Below are 18701 nucleotides of genomic sequence, written 5' to 3'. Positions count from 1 at the left end.
ATCCTATTAACATAAAGACTAATTAAAAAGAACTGAATTTTAAATAAGAGTCAGGTTAATGATCTCTTAATGCTCATATTTTTAACATACTAACATTTGCATGGCTCCAAATAATGCACTCCAGTGTAGTTTGATAGTAATATAGGCATAGAGCGCCCTCTCTCACCAGAGCAGGGTAGGACGGATATCCTCTGCTTTTGGCCCACACCAAATCCAGAGGTTCAGGTTCAGGCGTTTCTCCATTCGACAGCACATCTGCTCAGAACAAATACTGTAAATATAAGTATATATACCCACACATATATATACACTGACATTTTAATGGGATTAATTTCTTACCAGTCCCAGTGTAGTCAGAGTCTCCATTAACAGTCTCTAAAAACGGTACTTTGGACAAAGCAGGTTTTCCTCTGCTCTTTTTAGGCGGTGAGATACTGAAACCAACATAAATAATATTTGTTATCGGTGTGCAAAATGTACTATATGATGCAGACAAGTTTCGATTTGTTTTGTCCTCTCACAGTTCTCTCAGAGTCGGAGATGAGCTGCATTCTGAGTCAGAGCCGCCATCTTTGTGCTTTCTGAAACCATTGGTGAGCACTAAAGGACAAAAAATAAAAAGAGAGAAAAAAAAAACGGTGTTCAAGAAAATGTACAGGTCATGAAAATTACAGTTAAACTAAATTAAATTAAAATAAAATATATTCACAATGCAAATAGTGTCTTTCATTCTTTTATAACCGGTATTAACACATTTCATTCTGTTTTTAATAATTTTTATTTTCTTGTTTATTTTATTCTTGTTTATGTAAAGCACTATGAATGACCCTTCTATATGAAATGTGTTATATAAACAAACTTGCCTTGCTAAATAAAATGCAAGATGGTAAAGTGTTTCAAACTGATCAAATTAAAATAATGATATTAGCACTGTAATCTTCAGAGTTGGACTTCTGTAGCATTATTAGAATTACGATTCTGTTTATTATTTACCATATACTTCATTCATTCTTGTTTTAATACTTTCATTTTGTAATAATAAAAATAATAATGTAAAAAACAACAATAATGATATAACAGGGCTCAACAATAAGGACCGCCCAATGGCCCGGGGCCAGTGTGAAAGATGCCCACCTTGAAATCACCTTTTGTTAAATAATTTCCAACTGCAATAAAATACCTTGACACTTTCTATCCTGCTCTTTTTGTTTTGGTAACACAGAATTTTGCTCATTATACATTCATTAACATTTTTAAATGTTATTGAAATACATTATTTAAATAATTATTAATATTTAAACAATTATAGACATTATTTAAAATGTGTCTAAAAATTGCTATAAAATTTTATTTTTTCTTTGGTAAGGCCAAGTAAGGCCAAGTAAAAATCTGAACGACTGGCCAGATCGGACCAGTAGATAAAATCCTTGGCGTTGAACCCTGTATAATATAAGGTATATCAGGCGATGCGGTGGCGAAGTAGGTAGTGCTGTTGCCTCACAGCAAAAAGGTTGCTGGTTCGGGTCTCGGCTGGGTCAGTTGACTTTTCTGTGTGTTTGCATGTTCTACCAGTGTTCACGTGGGTTTCCTCCAGGTGCTCCGGTTTTCCCCACAGTCCAAAGACATGCGGTACAGGTGAATTGGTTAGGCTAAATTGTCCGTAGTGTACGAGTGTGAATGAATGTGTATGGATGTTTCCCAGAGATGGGTTGCAGCTGGAAGGGCATCCGCAGTGTAAAAAATGTGCTGGATAAGGTGGCGGTTCATTTCGCTCTGGTGACCCCAGATTAATAAAGGGATTAAGCCAAAAAAAAAATCAAAGAATGAATTAAGTTATATCAAAAAAATACCAGAAAATCAAATAATACACATAAATCACCACTGAAAATGAAAATGAAAATAAAAAACTAGAAAAGTTAAAGATTAAAGGTTCGAAATTGAACAAAATATTAGTATTAACACTAGGGATGTAACGGTATCAGAATTTCACGGTACGGTAATACCTCGGTATGAATGTCACGGTACGGTATTTATTGAATCATTTACAGGAAAAAAAAAACTTTTGAAAATACTCCAAAAAAGTGCCAAAAGTGTCAATGACATACAAATTAGCCATCTATCTGTAAGCTGTGAAACAGGAACTTCAATTTTAATAACAAAAAAAACTATTAAACCATGTAAAAAAATAAAGTTTCAATTTAGTATTGTTGAAAACTCATCACATTTAACATTTAATCACTCACTTAGATAGAGATGGGTTTAAAGAAAAATTATCATATAATTATAATCTGGTAAAAGCTGGTATCTCTGGGTATTTACAATGTCCCCTGCAACAGAAAAAACCCCTCTCATTTGGGACTGAGGTTTCTGGGACAAGAGAGATATGACTTGGCCCATGTTGACAGCAGTGGGTAACGTTGTGCATTGTCTTTCCCCCACTTGAGAAGACAAACCATGAGTGAGATAGAGGTCTCTTTGCGGTACAAGTCAATGTCTGCATCAATCTGAACAGTGTGCTGTGTTTCTGCAGTCCCCATGACTGTTATTAGTCGTATTCCCCAACTTGCAGGCACGTGCACACATAGGGCTCAACCTGTGCAGTGCACATGCCCTTTTTAGTCTTGGATAGAAAATGCCCTTCCAAAACGATCAAAAGTGCCCCCGCGACGCGACACAACCTCCGTCCAGTCCAGCCCTTCAGTATGCGCGCGACAACACCTCTCTTGAGTATGCGCGCTCAACCCCCCCTCGGCGCTTTACAATACGCGCGCCACAACACAGCTGATCAGAACGCGCGCGACAGCACCGCTATTCAGCACGCGCGCGGCGACAACACTGCTTTAGGTTCGATCATTTCCATCTTTTTTTCATCTCCGCTACTAGCAGCACACTCCATTTCCGCATTACTGGATCTGTAGCGACAACAGACCGCAAAGGATTATGGCCACACCGGGGCTGATGGGAAATGAAGTTTCAGCTACCTCCCGTTCGCTTCATTCGCCTGAGCAAATTTTCTCTGAAGACCTATTTTTACCGAGTCATGCGACTTCGGTAATATCGAAAAAATTTAATATTGCGGTATGACGGTATTTACAATACCGTTACATCCCTAATTAACACTAATCTTGAGAATTAGACTAACATTACTGTAATAATTACTGATTATTATTTTCCAAAAAACGTAGTACAATGTAATATTTTGTGTTTTTAATACTTTTTTTATTTTATATTAGTGATAATAATAATAATAATAATCATCGTCAGAGAGAGTGGCTGATGTCAAGTGCATTAAACGGAAAACCAAATGGGAAGAGTGTTGAAGGGGGCAGGGCATGTCAGATACTAGAGAACATTGATTGGTGAAGATTTGATATACTAAAAAATTTGATAAACTAAATTTGATAAACTAAATTTGATAAACTAAAGTATGAGGTGACGTGATAAAAGAAATCATTGATCCGTTTAGGCGGAAGTGACAAACTGCAAGCTTTGTATGTTATGTCAGTTTTATACCTGCTAAAAGTTAATTTTATCATTGTTTTGGAGCAGAACATCTAAATGTTTTATTTTAATTTCACGGGACCTTTAAAAATGACTTTTTTTTAATGAATGAATGTAAAAGTAAACGCAGTTATATTTCCCCTTTGTTTGGGTGGCATTGTGAAGCAGCATGTAATAAAGCCGCAGTGTTTATTACCAGGCTCTAGAGTGAGTCGAGGAGGCGTCCTCTCGCGCTCTGGACTGCAGCTGTGGCTCCTCGTCTGCTGTTTGGCTGGGACTGAAATGGGCGGAGGTGTGGAGGGTTTTGGCTGGGCTGTAGTTTCAGTCTTGACGGTGGCGGTGCAGTTGTGTGTGCGTGCAGCATCTCCGTCCTCCCGGTTTCCATTCTGCATCTGATTGTCTCTTTCACGCTGGAGTTTGGCTCCATTTTTTGCTTTTTTAAAGAGGACGGATGTTCTTCTCCCGACTCCTCCAGTATTGGGCCGGGACGGTGATTCAGTGGACGAAAGACCATTGAATAGTTTATTTTCAGGTGGTGCGTCCTCTAGTTTGGTGCAGCTGTTCATAGGTGTGGGGTCTGAGTCGAGCTCTTGCCTCTCGCTGTTGAGTTTGAGGCGTTTTGGTGGGCACGAGGAGGTTCTGGGGTCGGATGTCATTGGTCGGAGGGTTGGTGGTTCCTGTGGAGTGTCTCCTGGCGGAGGGGACAAAGCTAGGCCTGTGGGCTCCAGCATGGGTGGAGGGGTGGATTTACAATCATCTGGGTGGAAAAGAGGAATAGTTAGGAGAAATATCCGGAATCTGAAATCTTTTTTAATGTGTAAAAATTTGAGAGAGAAAATTAAGGGGATGGTTTTCTTCATCTATCAATCATTTATTCACCCTTCACTTGTTCCAAACCTGTATGAGTTTCTTCTGTTCAACACAAAAGAAGATATTTTGAAAAATGTTGAACACGTGTAGCCATTGACCTCCATAGAATTTGTTTTTCCAGCTATGAAGGTATATCTTGTTTTCAGTTTCCTTCAAAATATCGTAGTGTCGTCCCAAATGCAACACTAATGTTTTTTTTAACTAAGCAGAAATTCAAACAGTTTCCCTGATGATGTTTGATGGTTGCCAAATTAGTGAAATAAATGTCCAAACTGCCAAATGATACCTGCCATGAGTATAACATTTATCATCGGGAGGCCCTAATCACTCGCATAGGAGAATTTTGTTTTCACAATCCAAAATAATCTAACATCAGTGCCCAATAGCTCCACCCCTTCTGCTACGTGAGCAAAGCAGCGGCTGTTGATTGCGTGAATTGTCCAACATTCAACACTTCATTTTAATGGTTGAATATGTGCATCATTCGGGTATTTAAAGTGCACTTATTCCGTGTGAATACACTACTTAACACTATTTTTTACTAAAAAATAGCATAGAATAGCGATAAGATTGCGATTAGGGACACATGTTTAGCTGCGTCCCAAATGGCACACTATGCCCTTTGTACTTATGCACTCACACACTCAATAGTATAGCATATAAATGTAGTGTCGTTCCAAATAGAAAATTAACATTTTTTTTTCTAATCGGGAATTCAAACTGTTTCCCAGATGACATTTGACGGTTGACAAATTAGCAAAATAAATGTCCAAACTACTTAATAATACTGCATTCACCATCGGGGGTGGAACAATTGCTCTAATACAATAATATTGCCTTCACATTTCAAAATGAAGTAATTCAACATCAGTGCCCAAAAGCTCTGCCTCTTCCACTTCATGAGCAAAGCTGCGGCTGTTGAATTTGTGAAGTGTCCAACATGCCGCACTTCATTTTAACGCTTGAATAAGAGCATCATCCGGGTAATTAAGCACACTTATAATTTTTTGAGTTTTCAGTGTGAACGCACTACTTACACTATTTATACTACAAAATGGCATAGATTTTGGACGCACCTCTTCTTTTGTGTTCAACAGAAGAAATACACTATTTGCAACCATCAAAGCCACTTTTTTTTCTAAATAAAATAAATTCACACTGCAAACAACAGTGCAAATAAAACGCTAGACGATTAAGTGTTTCAAATCGAACAAATTGAGACATTAATATTAGCACTGTAATTCTGAGAGTTGGACTGTGGCATTTTAACTGCATTTATGAGTATTATTTACCAATATACTTAAATCTTTTTTTTTAATATCTGCATTTTTGAGTACAAATGTGTATATTTAAATTTCTGAGTAAACTATTCATTTAAGACCCAAGAAATATTATTATAAAAAATAAAACCAATTAAAACAAAACAACTGCAGATAAATTGTTATATATTTTTTGTAAAAAGGAAGGTGATCATGAAACATTAAAGGAAATTCGATTATTTAAAACTATCGAATTACAATTTATTAAATAAAAAAACTAAAAATGATTACAGAATAAAATTATTATATTTATTATTATTTCCATTTTATTTCATGTAAAGGTAACAAACAGCCGTTAGTTTACGTTTTTACTCATTCATATTTCCTATACAGGGTTTTTGCAGGTTTCACCAAGTCAAATCTAAGACTTTTTTTGTTTTTTACCTTTTATTTGGGTAGGATAGTGGAGAACAGATAGGAAAGCATTGGGAGCAGAGAGCGGGGAAGGATCAGCATAAGACCTCAAGATGGTAATCAAACTCAGGTCACAAATTTAAGACTTGACGACCATGAAGAATGAAATATCGGACACATTTAAATACAAGCAGACTTTAGTTGTATACATACTTTTTTTTTCTACATATTTAAAAAAAACTCTTTAAAACTATGTATGCACAAAAGACTGTTATAAAACTAGTTATGAATATAGTTTTGCTCCATTTTTATTGAGATGTGTAGCTTTACATAACCGCAGACAATTGGGATCTACAAGATCATATTTAAGGGAATTTAAGACTTTAAGGCCTAAAACTTTGTTTTTGAAATGTAAGACATTAAGACTTTTTAATAGTTAAGAAATAGTTTGCTCTGATCTTTTTTTAAAGTAATATTAATAAATTAAATAATAGATAATGTAAATATACATTTGACCACCCCTATAATGGTTCAAACCATTGTGAATGCATGTTTGCACCAAAAATCTTAATTTAGCAGATTGAATCCGGCAAATCAAGAGCACCAACACACAGTATAAGTGTTCAGAAAACATGTTTCTTTGCTTTTTGTAGGAGTCTGTAAAACTAGATGCATAGTTTATATTTAATTATACACTGGCTCAAACATGAAAATTAAACCGTAAAATTAAAAAATATGTGCAGTCTTTCATGGTCATCCATTGTATGGTGCAGGAAAGCAAACATGTCACCGTACATTTAACATCACAAATGTTATTGAGAACCACTCTCAATATTGATCAAAACACGGAAAACATAATAACAAGTTTGATTAATAAATGAGATGTAATTGAATTAAATATATGAATTTGGTTTACTGTGACGTATTACTGAACATAACCTAAAAAACTTGACCACCCTAGTTATAACCCTAGGAATACTATATTTTACTACTAGTAATGTTTTTTTTCCGTTATAGTCACACAATGCCATAAAATAGAGCTAATCTTATTAATAAACCTCAACATAAACCTAATGATAAACATATAAATAATAAAAAAATAACTTTTTTTGCCAAATTTGCAGCTCCACATAAAACATCAGCCCTTTAGCTTTTACCAAATAAAAAAAAATAAATAAATAAATTAATAAATGATTTAATTTAAACACAATTGCTGATCAGAATTACAATTTCACTCAAATTTGCATTTCAACTTGACAAAAGCAGCAGTTTGCAGTTCATCAGTCAAATCCTACCCTACAGTGAGAGTGAAAGTTGTTGCATTGGTGCTACTGGTTTCAATCACTGTTCAAGAATGACCGTTTTGGTCATGACGAGTCTAAGTAGCAACCTATTATTGTTCTGGACTGTGACTGAATTTGTGACAAAATGCAAGACAAATGACACAAGCATGAAGTCTGTTGGCCCATGTAAATACCAAATGCGCTTTGGTGCGATGCAACTGACTCTTAAAGGGAATGGGAGATGAGACTCTGATTGGTTTAATGCACGTTATTCTCAAAACACACCCATAACTCATTAAGAGAATAAGCACAATCCTGTTGGACCATGTGCCGCAATGTATTTTTCCATTCTTAAAATAGCAAAAGTGGATTTGGACACTCCCTTAATGCTACTGAACAATGTGCTTTAGACTTAGCACCCAAACTTTCAAAATAGAGCCCACAATGTTAGTTATGTTTGGGAATGCAAACAGTTATGAAAGAAATCATATGGGCCTTTAAACAGCATTCAGGGATTTATTAGATCAATATTTGGTTCCAGTATACGAAAAAAATCATTTAATTCTCAAAAAGGTTATAAATAAATGAAATTTTGAAAGTTGAAGGCAAGGCACATCTCACCTTTATCTGACGACGATGATGACAGGTTATGATCAGCATCCATCTCTTTGTCTTCATCATCCTCGTCGTCATCTTCTTTGAGGTCTCCATTGAACATGTGTGAGTTTTTTAAGTTCTGCTTAAAGCGGACTTTGTTGATTTCTCGTCGCAGCAGGCGGACCCGTCGTGTTCGTGCGCCGCTCGAGCGCATGGACGTCACCACGTCTAATTTTTCTAGCAGCTCCCTCAACTGGTTTTCCGTCGTCATGTGCAATCGATTATCAGGGTCTAGCAGCGTGTCAACTATAAACAACAGAACCAAACCATCAGTAACAGAACAGAAGATATACTGCTTCCTATTTGGCTTGCAGTGATCAGCATGAACAGAATCAGAATGAGCTGTGTGTAAATAGTGCGTGTAAACGAGCATTATTTTGTGATTTTCAGGATCTCGGAGTAAACTAAAAACCTTAAACAGTTAGGGTCCTGTATGTTAATGACCATAAAAAAACAGATAGCAATAATTACATGGGTGTCTGGAATACTTGATTCTGATTGGTCAGTCGTGATATTCCAAGATATGCTTTACCCAGATAACAACTGTTGAAACTATTAAGACAATCCCCAACATTGTCCACCAGAGAATACATTCACATCCATATTTATATGCTGGTCTGTCTTGTTTTTGACTGTTTGGTGCCATCTTCGATTGAATAATATGTAGGTTAGTGTTTACTCCATCAGCTGTTTTTGTTTCGGTCAGCTTTGACTTTAATCAAACATTTATTAAAGAACTATTATTGATCAGAACAATTTTTAGACCTGATTTTTACGTTTTGTTGGTAAGTAGGCATATATTAAGCAAGATCAAGTAAACCCAGGCAGTTGTTTTCGAATATAAAACCCCTTTAGTTTAGACTTTATTCTGTGATAACAACCATCTGAATGTACTTTATCGCTTACTTAAAGCAGATTTTAAAAATGTAAAAAAATAATTAACATCTCAATTTTACAAATTTTCACCCTTAAAAATTGATGAAAATGTGCTCCAGCATTGCATTTTAGCTACTAAGGTGTTGCTTGTGGCCCAATACCAAAATTCCATCCAAATACAAGTAATTTGTTCATCTTTGTATTTGTTTTATATGAAACCACTCACCGTCTTCAAAAGTGCAGCGGTAGTAGTCATTTTTGTGTGGCGATTCTGCCAGGTGCATGCCCGTGTCCAGGTCGAAGCCTGTGTTTTGGGCTTGTCTCTGAGCGTGCCTCAGGATAGCGCCCCCTAGGTCCCTCAGACGTATTGCAGCTTGGTAAAACACAGTGTCTTTAGCATTGTAAAGCAGGCAGTTGGAGATCATGAGGTTGAAATCAGCCTCCAGGTCAGTGACGGAGCGATACTTGTGAGCCTCCAATTTGGACTGCATTGTGGAGAAGTCCATGGGGTGCGTGATAAACTCCAGGTAATCCGGGACCTGAGAAGTCAAGAGCACAGTTTCACAGTTTAAAGCATGAAGATTTGGCTAGCATGAATGGATACGATAGAAAAAAACTATAAGATATTTGCATTACATTATACATGAAAAAAAGTGTTATTTTTTAAAATGTATTGCATAAATCCATGATGTCCAAGGATGTTTCTCAAATTTAAAAGGGATAGTTCACCCAAAAATGAAAATTTACAAAACATTTACTCACCCTTACTTTGTTTCAAACCTTTGAGTTTTTTCTTTGTTAAACACAAAAGAAGGTATTTTAAAAAATGTTCAAAACTTGTAGCTATTCACTATGATAGCAGGTAATCAAAATTCTATGGTAGTCCAAGGCTACCGGCTTCTAACATTCTTCTAAATATCTTCTTCAGAGGAAAAACATGTTTTGATTTGATAGGTGGAGGATGAGCAAATGCTGACAGATTTAATATTTTTGGGTGAACTATCAGTTTAAATTCTGGAGCAAAACACAAAAATTGCAATGACATAAACTATGGGAACTTTGAAGCATTTGGCAGGTCTGGCATTTCATTTGATCAATTTTCTCGCACTAAAGCTTTGTTATGTTCTGAAATGTGTGCGATACCAGAGTGCACTCTTAAAAGGTTGCCATGTCCACTGATTTTAAGCGTCTTGTTTTTTTTATTTACTTAAGTTTGACTCAAAAATGATCAAGTTTATTAGAATAGGCAGCTGACAAAGTATTCAGCCATTTAGATATATGATCGTCTTCGGTTTTCTTTTCTGGTAAGATCTGTCAACATGAATGGCAACTCACACCTCTTACCATTTTCCTCTATGCAGTTGCTTGTGATTGCGTACATAAAAAAAGAACGACACGCAGCTCTGATGTGAATTACAAAACGTCACTAATAAGTAGTTGTTCAGTTCAGTTCTGTACACAACTTAAAAAAAACTTAACCACAGTTGTCATTATCAGAATGACCCAGTTTAGTTGTTGACAGCAGTTGTCACTCTCTTAAACCACTGTTTACAAAACAGCATTAGGCACTAAAAGGTGAACTGACAACTGAATGCATGGCCTTTTAGGAAAAGACAGTAATGCAAATACTATTAGTAGAAAATATATCCCAGTTTCTACTCAAGGCATCACTGCACAAAAATCTCAAGCTTTCAACTTCTATATTAAAATAATGCAACTGAAAATCAAATTAGCACTGATTTCTTAAAACCGGGTTCCCACTCAATTCATAAATAGTAGATTCAAGGAGTATTTAAAGCACCATTCATTTAAAATCAAACACATTTGTAATTTACACCAGAATATGTAGAATCATGAATATGCTAACTGTACTCAACATGTCACTTACACTTAATATTTACATTACAAATGTCAGAGTGATGATTTCTGAATGCATCATTTTCTAAAAATGTAGACCTTTTTAAACAGTCATGTTAAATTTAAAACTATTATTATTCAAATTCAGTTTCTGTAATATTTAAAACATGTGCCCTATTAGTTCTTGTACAGTTTTTGTTTTTGACAGCAGCATGACGATTGTTGAAATAATACCAACAACTAGTTTCATGTCAAAATCAAGGACCTATGTTTGTTTTAAGTACTTTTCAGGCCTTGAAACCATATCTCTGACATTAAAGTACTTTCAAGAAGCGTTTGAAGGGTAAGAGGGGAGTTTGGGCTTAAATAGGTCTCGAGAACTCACCTGGTTTATTTAGGACCTAAAGGCTGGTTCATACTTCTGAATTGATCGATCGCCATGACCCACAGCGAATGCTTTGCATGTAGTCGTGCATTTAAACTTCTGCGTGCTGTTTGTGTTGCTGTGCAATAACCCTTCTGAAACACTAGCTGGCAGCAGGCGGTTATGTTCCTCTGTGTCGAGTTTCTCTGCTGGTGTTTTGTTTTTTTCTGAACTTTACCTTAAATGTACAAGTTCACAGGACTCCACACTTATGGTAAAGTCTAGATCGGATACGCGGCCGGCCGGAAGTGCGATGTGTACATTAATATAACAGCATTTTTTTATGACACTGTAAAACAATAATTAATATTTTATAGTACTGTGACGATTGGGTTTAGGGTTGGGGTAGGCGTTATTAAAATGCAATTTATTGGGTAATTTAATACATAACATATATAATACTCTGTACAACTACTGTTTTTACATTACTGTGACGGCTGGGTTTAGGGTTTGGGTAGGCGTTAATAAAATACAATAAATGGGAAATTTAGCAAATAATATAAATAATTCTTGTTAACTTACAGCCGCAACCATATCCAATCTAACAACTAACTACACTTATAAACACTCGCTCCAATGGGTTCGTGCAGCACTCGACCCCGCCCACACTCATCAGCACTACCAAAGACGACCAATTACAGAGCTTGCGATATGCATCGCATCGATGTGTGTTTAAATTTTTTGAGAGGTCAGCATCAACCATGGCAAGGTCTATGCGACAGCGCAAAGGCTGCGCCCGACCCTACGCATACACTTGACGCAAAAATATAAATCAGCCTTAAGACTTACATGATTTTAGGAATTATATTAAGATTATAGGAATTGCTATGGAGAGATAAACTGCTGACTGAAAGGCTTAAGTAGGAGCCTGACTAGGAGCTCATCTATGGTTTAATCAATTGATCTATACAGCACATTTTTGGACTGTAGGAGGAAACCAGGGAACCTGGGGAAAACCCACTCAAGCATGAGGGGAAGATGCAAACTGCACAGAAATGTCGACTGGCCTAGTCAGAACTTAAACCAGTGACATTCTTGCTGTGATGAAAAAGTGCTAACCATTAAGCTGCTGTGCCGCACTATCTAGTCCCAACACACTATAAAAAAACAGTGTTTCCTCAAGGATTTTTTTCCAGCTGTGGTGGCAGGCCTTTTTTACACAGATCTACCAACTACCTGTGGCGTTATTATTTCAATGACAAATGTTGTGAGCGCAGTATTACAAGTCGAGATCGCATTTATGTAATTGCCGAGCATGTGAAACTTTTTTCACGCCACAAATATATGCTGTTCAAGCGCAGATTTTCTTGCGCACTCTCAAATAAACGCTGATGAAGTGCAATTTAGTGCTTTTATGTAGTGAGTATGCCTCCAACATTTATAAGATTTGCTAGCAATATATATGAATGTCTCCAATAGACCTACAGAGCGGCATTAATGCGTCCTGGAGTAAAGTGAAATGGCTATACGTCGTGCTTGCTGGCTTTACGCACCTTTCAGTCAGTCAGTCAGCACGTCGCCTTAAAGGGTTAAACAAATGACGCACAGCACTACTACGGTTACAGAAAAGTTTGCGCTGTTATAATTCCCTTACCTTCTAATATGTTTTGGTGCGATTATCAACCACTAATAATAAAAACAAACAATTACCAATAATATAAAGACAGACCTCTTTCAAGTTGACAGGCTGTGCAAATATCTTTGCTGTGTCTTTCTCCTGAAGCTGCTCTAAAGTGGAGCTCAGCAGTACCAGAACCGGAGTTAACTGATGCTCAGTCACTGCCTGGTGAATCTTCACCTACAAAAGCAAAAACACAAGACTATGTTAAATACAACTGTTTAAAACAAAAATTACATGAAATTAAAGTTATGCAAATTGTGGCCCATGACTGTGAGCTCTGAGATCGTCAATATGCTAATGTGGTTCTAAAAGCTGACAGAACTGCTTTATTACAATATCAATTAAATTTCCGGAAATGACCTAAAATGTTCTGTCTTGTTGTTTAGTCACGGACAAAAATACATTTCGGTCCAATAAAAAGTTATTTTGAATAAGAACATGCCTTTTTCATAAAATATAATACAATTTTAACTGCAAGTGGAAAAACTTGGCCTTAATGCATGTTCAGTTGCATTAACCCCTATAGATTATTCTAAACCACCAGTCTGTTGGAAAGGAAGTACTTTAGAGAAAGGTCTCCACTTTCATCCACTGTATACGCTGTGTGGTTTTGCAGGGCTGAAAAAGCAGCCAAGTCAAAGCTCCAGAAATGAGTAAGTCCCATTTTACACACTATACTTGCCAAATCAAGTCATAGCCATACAGAGACTCACAGCCGTTTCACCCTGCAGTATAACGGCAACAACAGTGGGCTGTTTCTGTATTTACACAACGACAGCATTTTCCTGCTGCTAAATGAGCTTTGGCTTTAAACAGAAAAGTAATTCTGGGTTATAACATCATTCATTCTGCTTGATCACAGCTATGAATTAGGAAATGGTTATTGGGAGTAAGTATTTGAACCAGTACAAACTTGATCCTCATGAATTTTAATTTAAGTCAATTTTAATTTAATTCACTTATACATCAAAATGGTGATTTGGATGAAACAACCTATAGACATTAATGCTAAACACCTGGTTTTAGTCATATTCACTGTAAAAAAAAAGCCTGAAAGGTGTCTCTTTCCTTTCAGTAGTTTAGTGAAAAACGTGAGTGCTTCATGTTGCTTTATGATAGTTCAATAATAGTTTAAAAGTTTTAATTCCCTACATTTATATAGTTATTTATGGACACTCAAAGCACCTTATAAATTTTTTTTTTGGGGGGGGGGTCACCTCAACCACCACCAGTGTGCAGCATCCACTTGGATGACGTGATGGCAGCCATACCCCACAGACCGCACACCACACACCAGCTGATTGGTGGAGAGCAGACAAGTGATGATAAAGCTGTACGAATCGTTCTCATATCATAAACAAACAAATGTTTTATACACATAAATAGCCCTAATTGAGTATAGATGTTAATAACTAACCTTAATAACAAAATAAATAAAACATGCATGAAAACATACAGAGCCTCGCAGGCTCTGAAATGTTACCAATCGCAAAAACAAAAATCCCTAAAACATACATTTAGGCCTTATTTGGGTCTATAAACGATACGAAACCTCTCATCTTTATCCTTTACCAGCACATGTAACGTTAACATCTTGTTAAAAAGTATTTCCGTCATTTCGAGTTCATAACAGTCCAAAAGATGATGATCATTAAACAGGGCAGTTTGTTTATGCTTTAAGCGGCTTAAAAAAACATTTGCGCCAATGTTTTTTCGCACTTCACTCTCAGGTTTATCAGTTTCTGAAAATATCGGATGTCAGAATTCAATAACCATGCGCACGTTATTATCATCAGCTAAAGAAGTTTGTTTTTTCAAATAAAGACATCCATGTGACCTCTCTGGAGAAAGTGAAACCGCTCGCACTTTTAGACGGCCTCGTCAACAACCACAGGACATACGGCAGATTCTGCTCCCCTTCTTGGCTTTAAGGCTGTTCATCAAGATGACGACAAGATTTGTTTGAGCTCGGGTCAACCACGACTCGTTATTATATGTATATACAATTACGATGTAATGTCTCTGCTGTGTATTTCAAGAGTTTACACTCAGCTGATGATTTATCATGCTGTCCCAGGAGACAGCCCTGAGCTCAAGGGATCCTCGAGCACAGGGCTTCCTCCCAATCGCAGAGCGAGAGGGGAGCTTGAGCTCAGGTAGATCTCAAAATCTCCCTGGCTGAAGAGGCTAAGGTAAACTACTTTGAAAAGGAAGTGACCTAGACAAAAAGTGACTTTTTTGCTTAGTCTGTTATGTATTATGCATATCTTTGGATGGTGGGAGGAAACTGTTGAACCTGGGGGAAACCCACGCGGACACAGGGAGAACATACAAACTGTGCAAAGAAACATCCACTACCAGCTCGGCGAGGACCAGGGCCGGCAAAATTCTTGCTGTGGGGCTAACAGTGCCAACCACTGGGCCGCCGAACCATTCAATCGATGAGGAAAAGTGAAGAAGACAAAGACAAAGATAAATGTTGAATGAAGACTGTGGTTATTTGTAGTAACTTAGAAATCATATGATTGGGGGATCATGATTAGCTAATGCGAGACCGGCTGTGGTAAATCATAAGCATGTGATCCTCTTGAAATTAGTTCATAATTAAACTTCACTTAAAATTGAACCTTCCTTTGTTTTCATTCTCCTGGCATGTGCACAGTGGTTTACAGTTATCTTTAAACCAATGGCGTTCAGCTGCGCATCTTGCTCTGCATTTTAGTACCCTTTTGTTGTGCTAGGTACCCATTGGAAAGGATGCCCAAAAAGTGGTATGATACGGATTCACCATAAGTGGATTTACATCACACCACTGCACAAAGTTCAAAATCTAAGATCGCTATTTTGTTATATCCTCGTTTTTCCTCAGCGGGCTTAGTATTACAGTGTCAACAGTATTTTATAACGTAATTATTCTCATGTAAATATAAAAAAAAATCATTTGTGTATACAGTAAACAGGATAAGAGCGCATACATAACCCTGAGGGGCACCTACACTAGTTAATCTAACATTGTTTGTTATTCTAATAAAGTTTTAATGGTTGTAATCTCCAAATAATTCGACAGAAATCGATTTGTACTAAATATAGCACAGAAATAGCAAAAATAAATAAATCAAAAACACAGATACTGTCCGAGTACGTGTATATGAGCTACACACTGCTTAAAGAAACAAATGTGTCACAATTTGAGTTCAACTTGAGTTACAAGATAACCAGATCCACATATGTTGTTGTCAGTGCTCACTTCGTCATTTTTATTATGCAAGAACAGACTGTTATAGTGCATTTCAGTGTTACCTGCTCTCTCTTTAGTTTCTCTCGCTTGCGGATGAGCTCAATAAGCAGTCGAGCTCTTTCCAGATCATGACGAAGCTTCTGCCAGTACTTCAGCTCTTCTCTCACAGCATTCAGCTTTTCATCTGGCTCCGCCTGCGCACAATTTATAAGATCCAAACATGAGTGAATGCATCTGTGCAGTTGATCAGAGTGAAGTTTAGAATGCATTCTTTTACACACGAGGAGCCCATAATGATGCGTTTTCAGCATCTACGAGCAGCTTGCAGAAAATGATTCAACACACAAACTCATCACTGCATGTGTTGTGTTCTGAGTTTGAGTCACTTATAAATGGGCTTTTATAAAAAAAAAACACAATCATCCTCCCAAAATTTCTAATGAGATGCACTTGTAAACCAGCTACTGTCAGCAATAAAGGTTTTAAAAGCCCCTTGTAATTTAGATTTTTTTAAAAATCTAAATTTTACTGTTGCTATTTTCCTTTTATAATTAATTCTCTACATGTTATCCATGTTTAATTTCTGAGTGACATGCAAGCAAACAACCAATTAAAAGACCTCAAGAAAGAAAAAAACGAATTGATTTCCTTCCTGCCAAACAAGGCTTTAAAATTCCTACCCCTAATTCCAGGATGCAAAATGGAGGCAAACACTTTGAAATAAAAGACAATCTTTATGTTACTAAAAATACTTTTTGTTTACAAATATATAAAGTTAAAGTCAGAATTATTAGCCACCCTGTTTATTTTTCTCCCCAATTTCTGTGTAACAGAGAGAAGATTTTTCATCACATTTCTAAACATAATAGTTTTAATATCTCATCTCTAATAACTGATTTATCTTTTTCATGATGACAATAAATAATATCTTACAAGATATTTTTCAAGACTCTTCTATAAAGCTTAACATGACATTTAAAGGCTTAACTAGGTTAATTAAGTTGACTAGGCAGGTTAGGGTAATTAGGCATTTTGTATAACGATGGTTTGTTCTGAAGACTATCAATAAAAATAAAATTGCTTAAAAGGGCTAATAATTTTGACCTTAAAATGGTGTTTAAAATTTTTAAAAACTTTTTATTCTAGCTAAAATAAAACAAATAAGACTTTTCAGAAGAAAAATATTATCAGACATACTGTAAAAATGTCCTTGCTCTGTTATACATCATTTCGAAAACATTTAAAAAAGAAAAAAATAATAATAATCAAAGGGATTATTAAGTCATTGAAATCAGTTATTTTTTTATATATTTATATTGGTATTAATTAATAACTCTAATAAATTATTTCAATATCTGTAGTAAGTGACTCTGTATTTTCTTTAAAAAAATCTAAAACCTGGAGAAAATAGATGAAAAACATGTTCGTATAGGACTCTATAAAAAAGGCTACATGCATGAAACCATTTTGAAAAATTCGGGCACAAATGGATTAAATACTGGTGATTTTGCAACTTCTCTTGGTATGATGAAAAAAAATCAAACAGCAATAGCAGTAATAGTAATACGTTTTCAATTTAATGCATAACTAAAATTCAAAAAATATTCCAGAGACTTTATTTAAAAGGCATTAATATATTTAATATAATATAAAGTATAATAGCAATAACAATAAAGGGTCATATTTTAGAATAAGGATTTATTAGTTAATGTTTTTACTAGCATAAGCAATACTAGTGCATCATTTATTAATGATAGTTCAAGACTTACAAATGCATTATTAAAAAACAAATCGTTTCTGACTTGTTAACATTAACTAATGTAATGAGATAACTTGTACTAAAAATGAATGACTTTATTTACATTAACCAACTAAGATGAATACTGTAATAAATGTATTGTTCATTGTTTGTTCATAACTACATGAACTTACACAATCTTATTGCAAAGTGTTTTTAATAAAACACTATTAATTGCTATATTATATTTCATTTAAAAAGGTAATCGTGGCGCAACACAAGCATTTAAAAAAGCATAAAAAACACTGACCTGTTCTGCACTCCTCTGGCCCTGTAGATGCGAATGTAAACGTCGAATGAGAGGCACTCCATTGCGGGATTGACGCTTAAGCAACCAGTAATTGTGAAGTCTTTGCATGAACTGATTCTTCTTCTGTATGATTACATCTTTAGAAATTTTGTTCAGCCTGTAAACAAACAGCAACAACAAAATAACTACACAAAAATAAAAATTCAACTTCATCAGATGATTAAAACAGCTCCATTAAGAAAGAATTCCTTCACTTGGATTGACTGGAATGAATTTATAAGGGAGCGATTCATACATGAAATATAATAAATATAAGACAAGGATAGATAAATATAACAGAATAAAAATAAGAGTGAAATAAACAGTGGATTTCTGGGCAGTATTTAGGTAGAACATTTGAATAATAAAATGTAAAATAACACTACATGGTGTTCATTGAATAAAACCAATAAAATGTATTAGATCAAGTTTATTTCAGTTACAAATGGTACAATTTGTTGTGACTGAATGTCTTAAATTATCTTAAACTGCTCATACAGTCAAAGGCCTTTGAAACACAAAGATTATAAACACTCCATTATGATTTAACTATGCAGTGACTCCACAAGTCTCATGTGTTTTCAACTGTGGCTCCTGCTCAACTATAACCCTGA

The 18701-nt window shown here is 35.8% G+C and overlaps 1 protein-coding gene across 41 annotated transcripts in view; it reads right to left on the bottom strand.

Annotated features, from left to right (window-relative positions):
* The window catches only part of brpf3b (bromodomain and PHD finger containing, 3b), a 33964-nt gene that overhangs the window by 4712 nt on the left and 10551 nt on the right, over positions 1 to 18701 (bottom strand). For 21 of the 41 annotated variants that reach the window (XR_015497611.1, XR_015497616.1, XR_015497620.1 and 18 more), the window contains exons 3-11: positions 18049 to 18205; positions 16063 to 16194; positions 12811 to 12939; positions 9087 to 9399; positions 7949 to 8230; positions 3698 to 4258; positions 522 to 600; positions 340 to 434; positions 167 to 255 (exon numbers count right to left, since the gene is read on the bottom strand). Coding sequence is in view for 16 of the 41 variants with exons in the window: in XM_087264345.1 (XP_087120471.1) it covers positions 167 to 255; positions 340 to 434; positions 522 to 600; positions 3698 to 4258; positions 7949 to 8230; positions 9087 to 9399; positions 12811 to 12939; positions 16063 to 16194; positions 18049 to 18205 (1837 nt within the window). In the remaining 25 variants the exon portion in view is untranslated. Of the gene's footprint in view, positions 1 to 166; positions 256 to 339; positions 435 to 521; positions 601 to 3697; positions 4259 to 7941; positions 8231 to 9086; positions 9400 to 12810; positions 12940 to 16062; positions 16195 to 18048; positions 18206 to 18701 lie in introns of all 41 variants that reach the window. The other 20 variants (XR_015497632.1, XR_015497633.1, XR_015497634.1 and 17 more) reach the window with 5 other exon arrangements.

Source organism: Danio rerio, chromosome 8 (genome assembly GCF_052040795.2).
Source record: "Danio rerio strain M-AB ecotype USA chromosome 8, GRCz13ab, whole genome shotgun sequence".
Classification (NCBI taxonomy): Eukaryota; Metazoa; Chordata; class Actinopteri; order Cypriniformes; family Danionidae; genus Danio; species Danio rerio.
The sequence above is the reverse complement of the archived record's forward strand: the minus strand, read 5'-3'. Positions and strand labels throughout refer to the sequence as shown.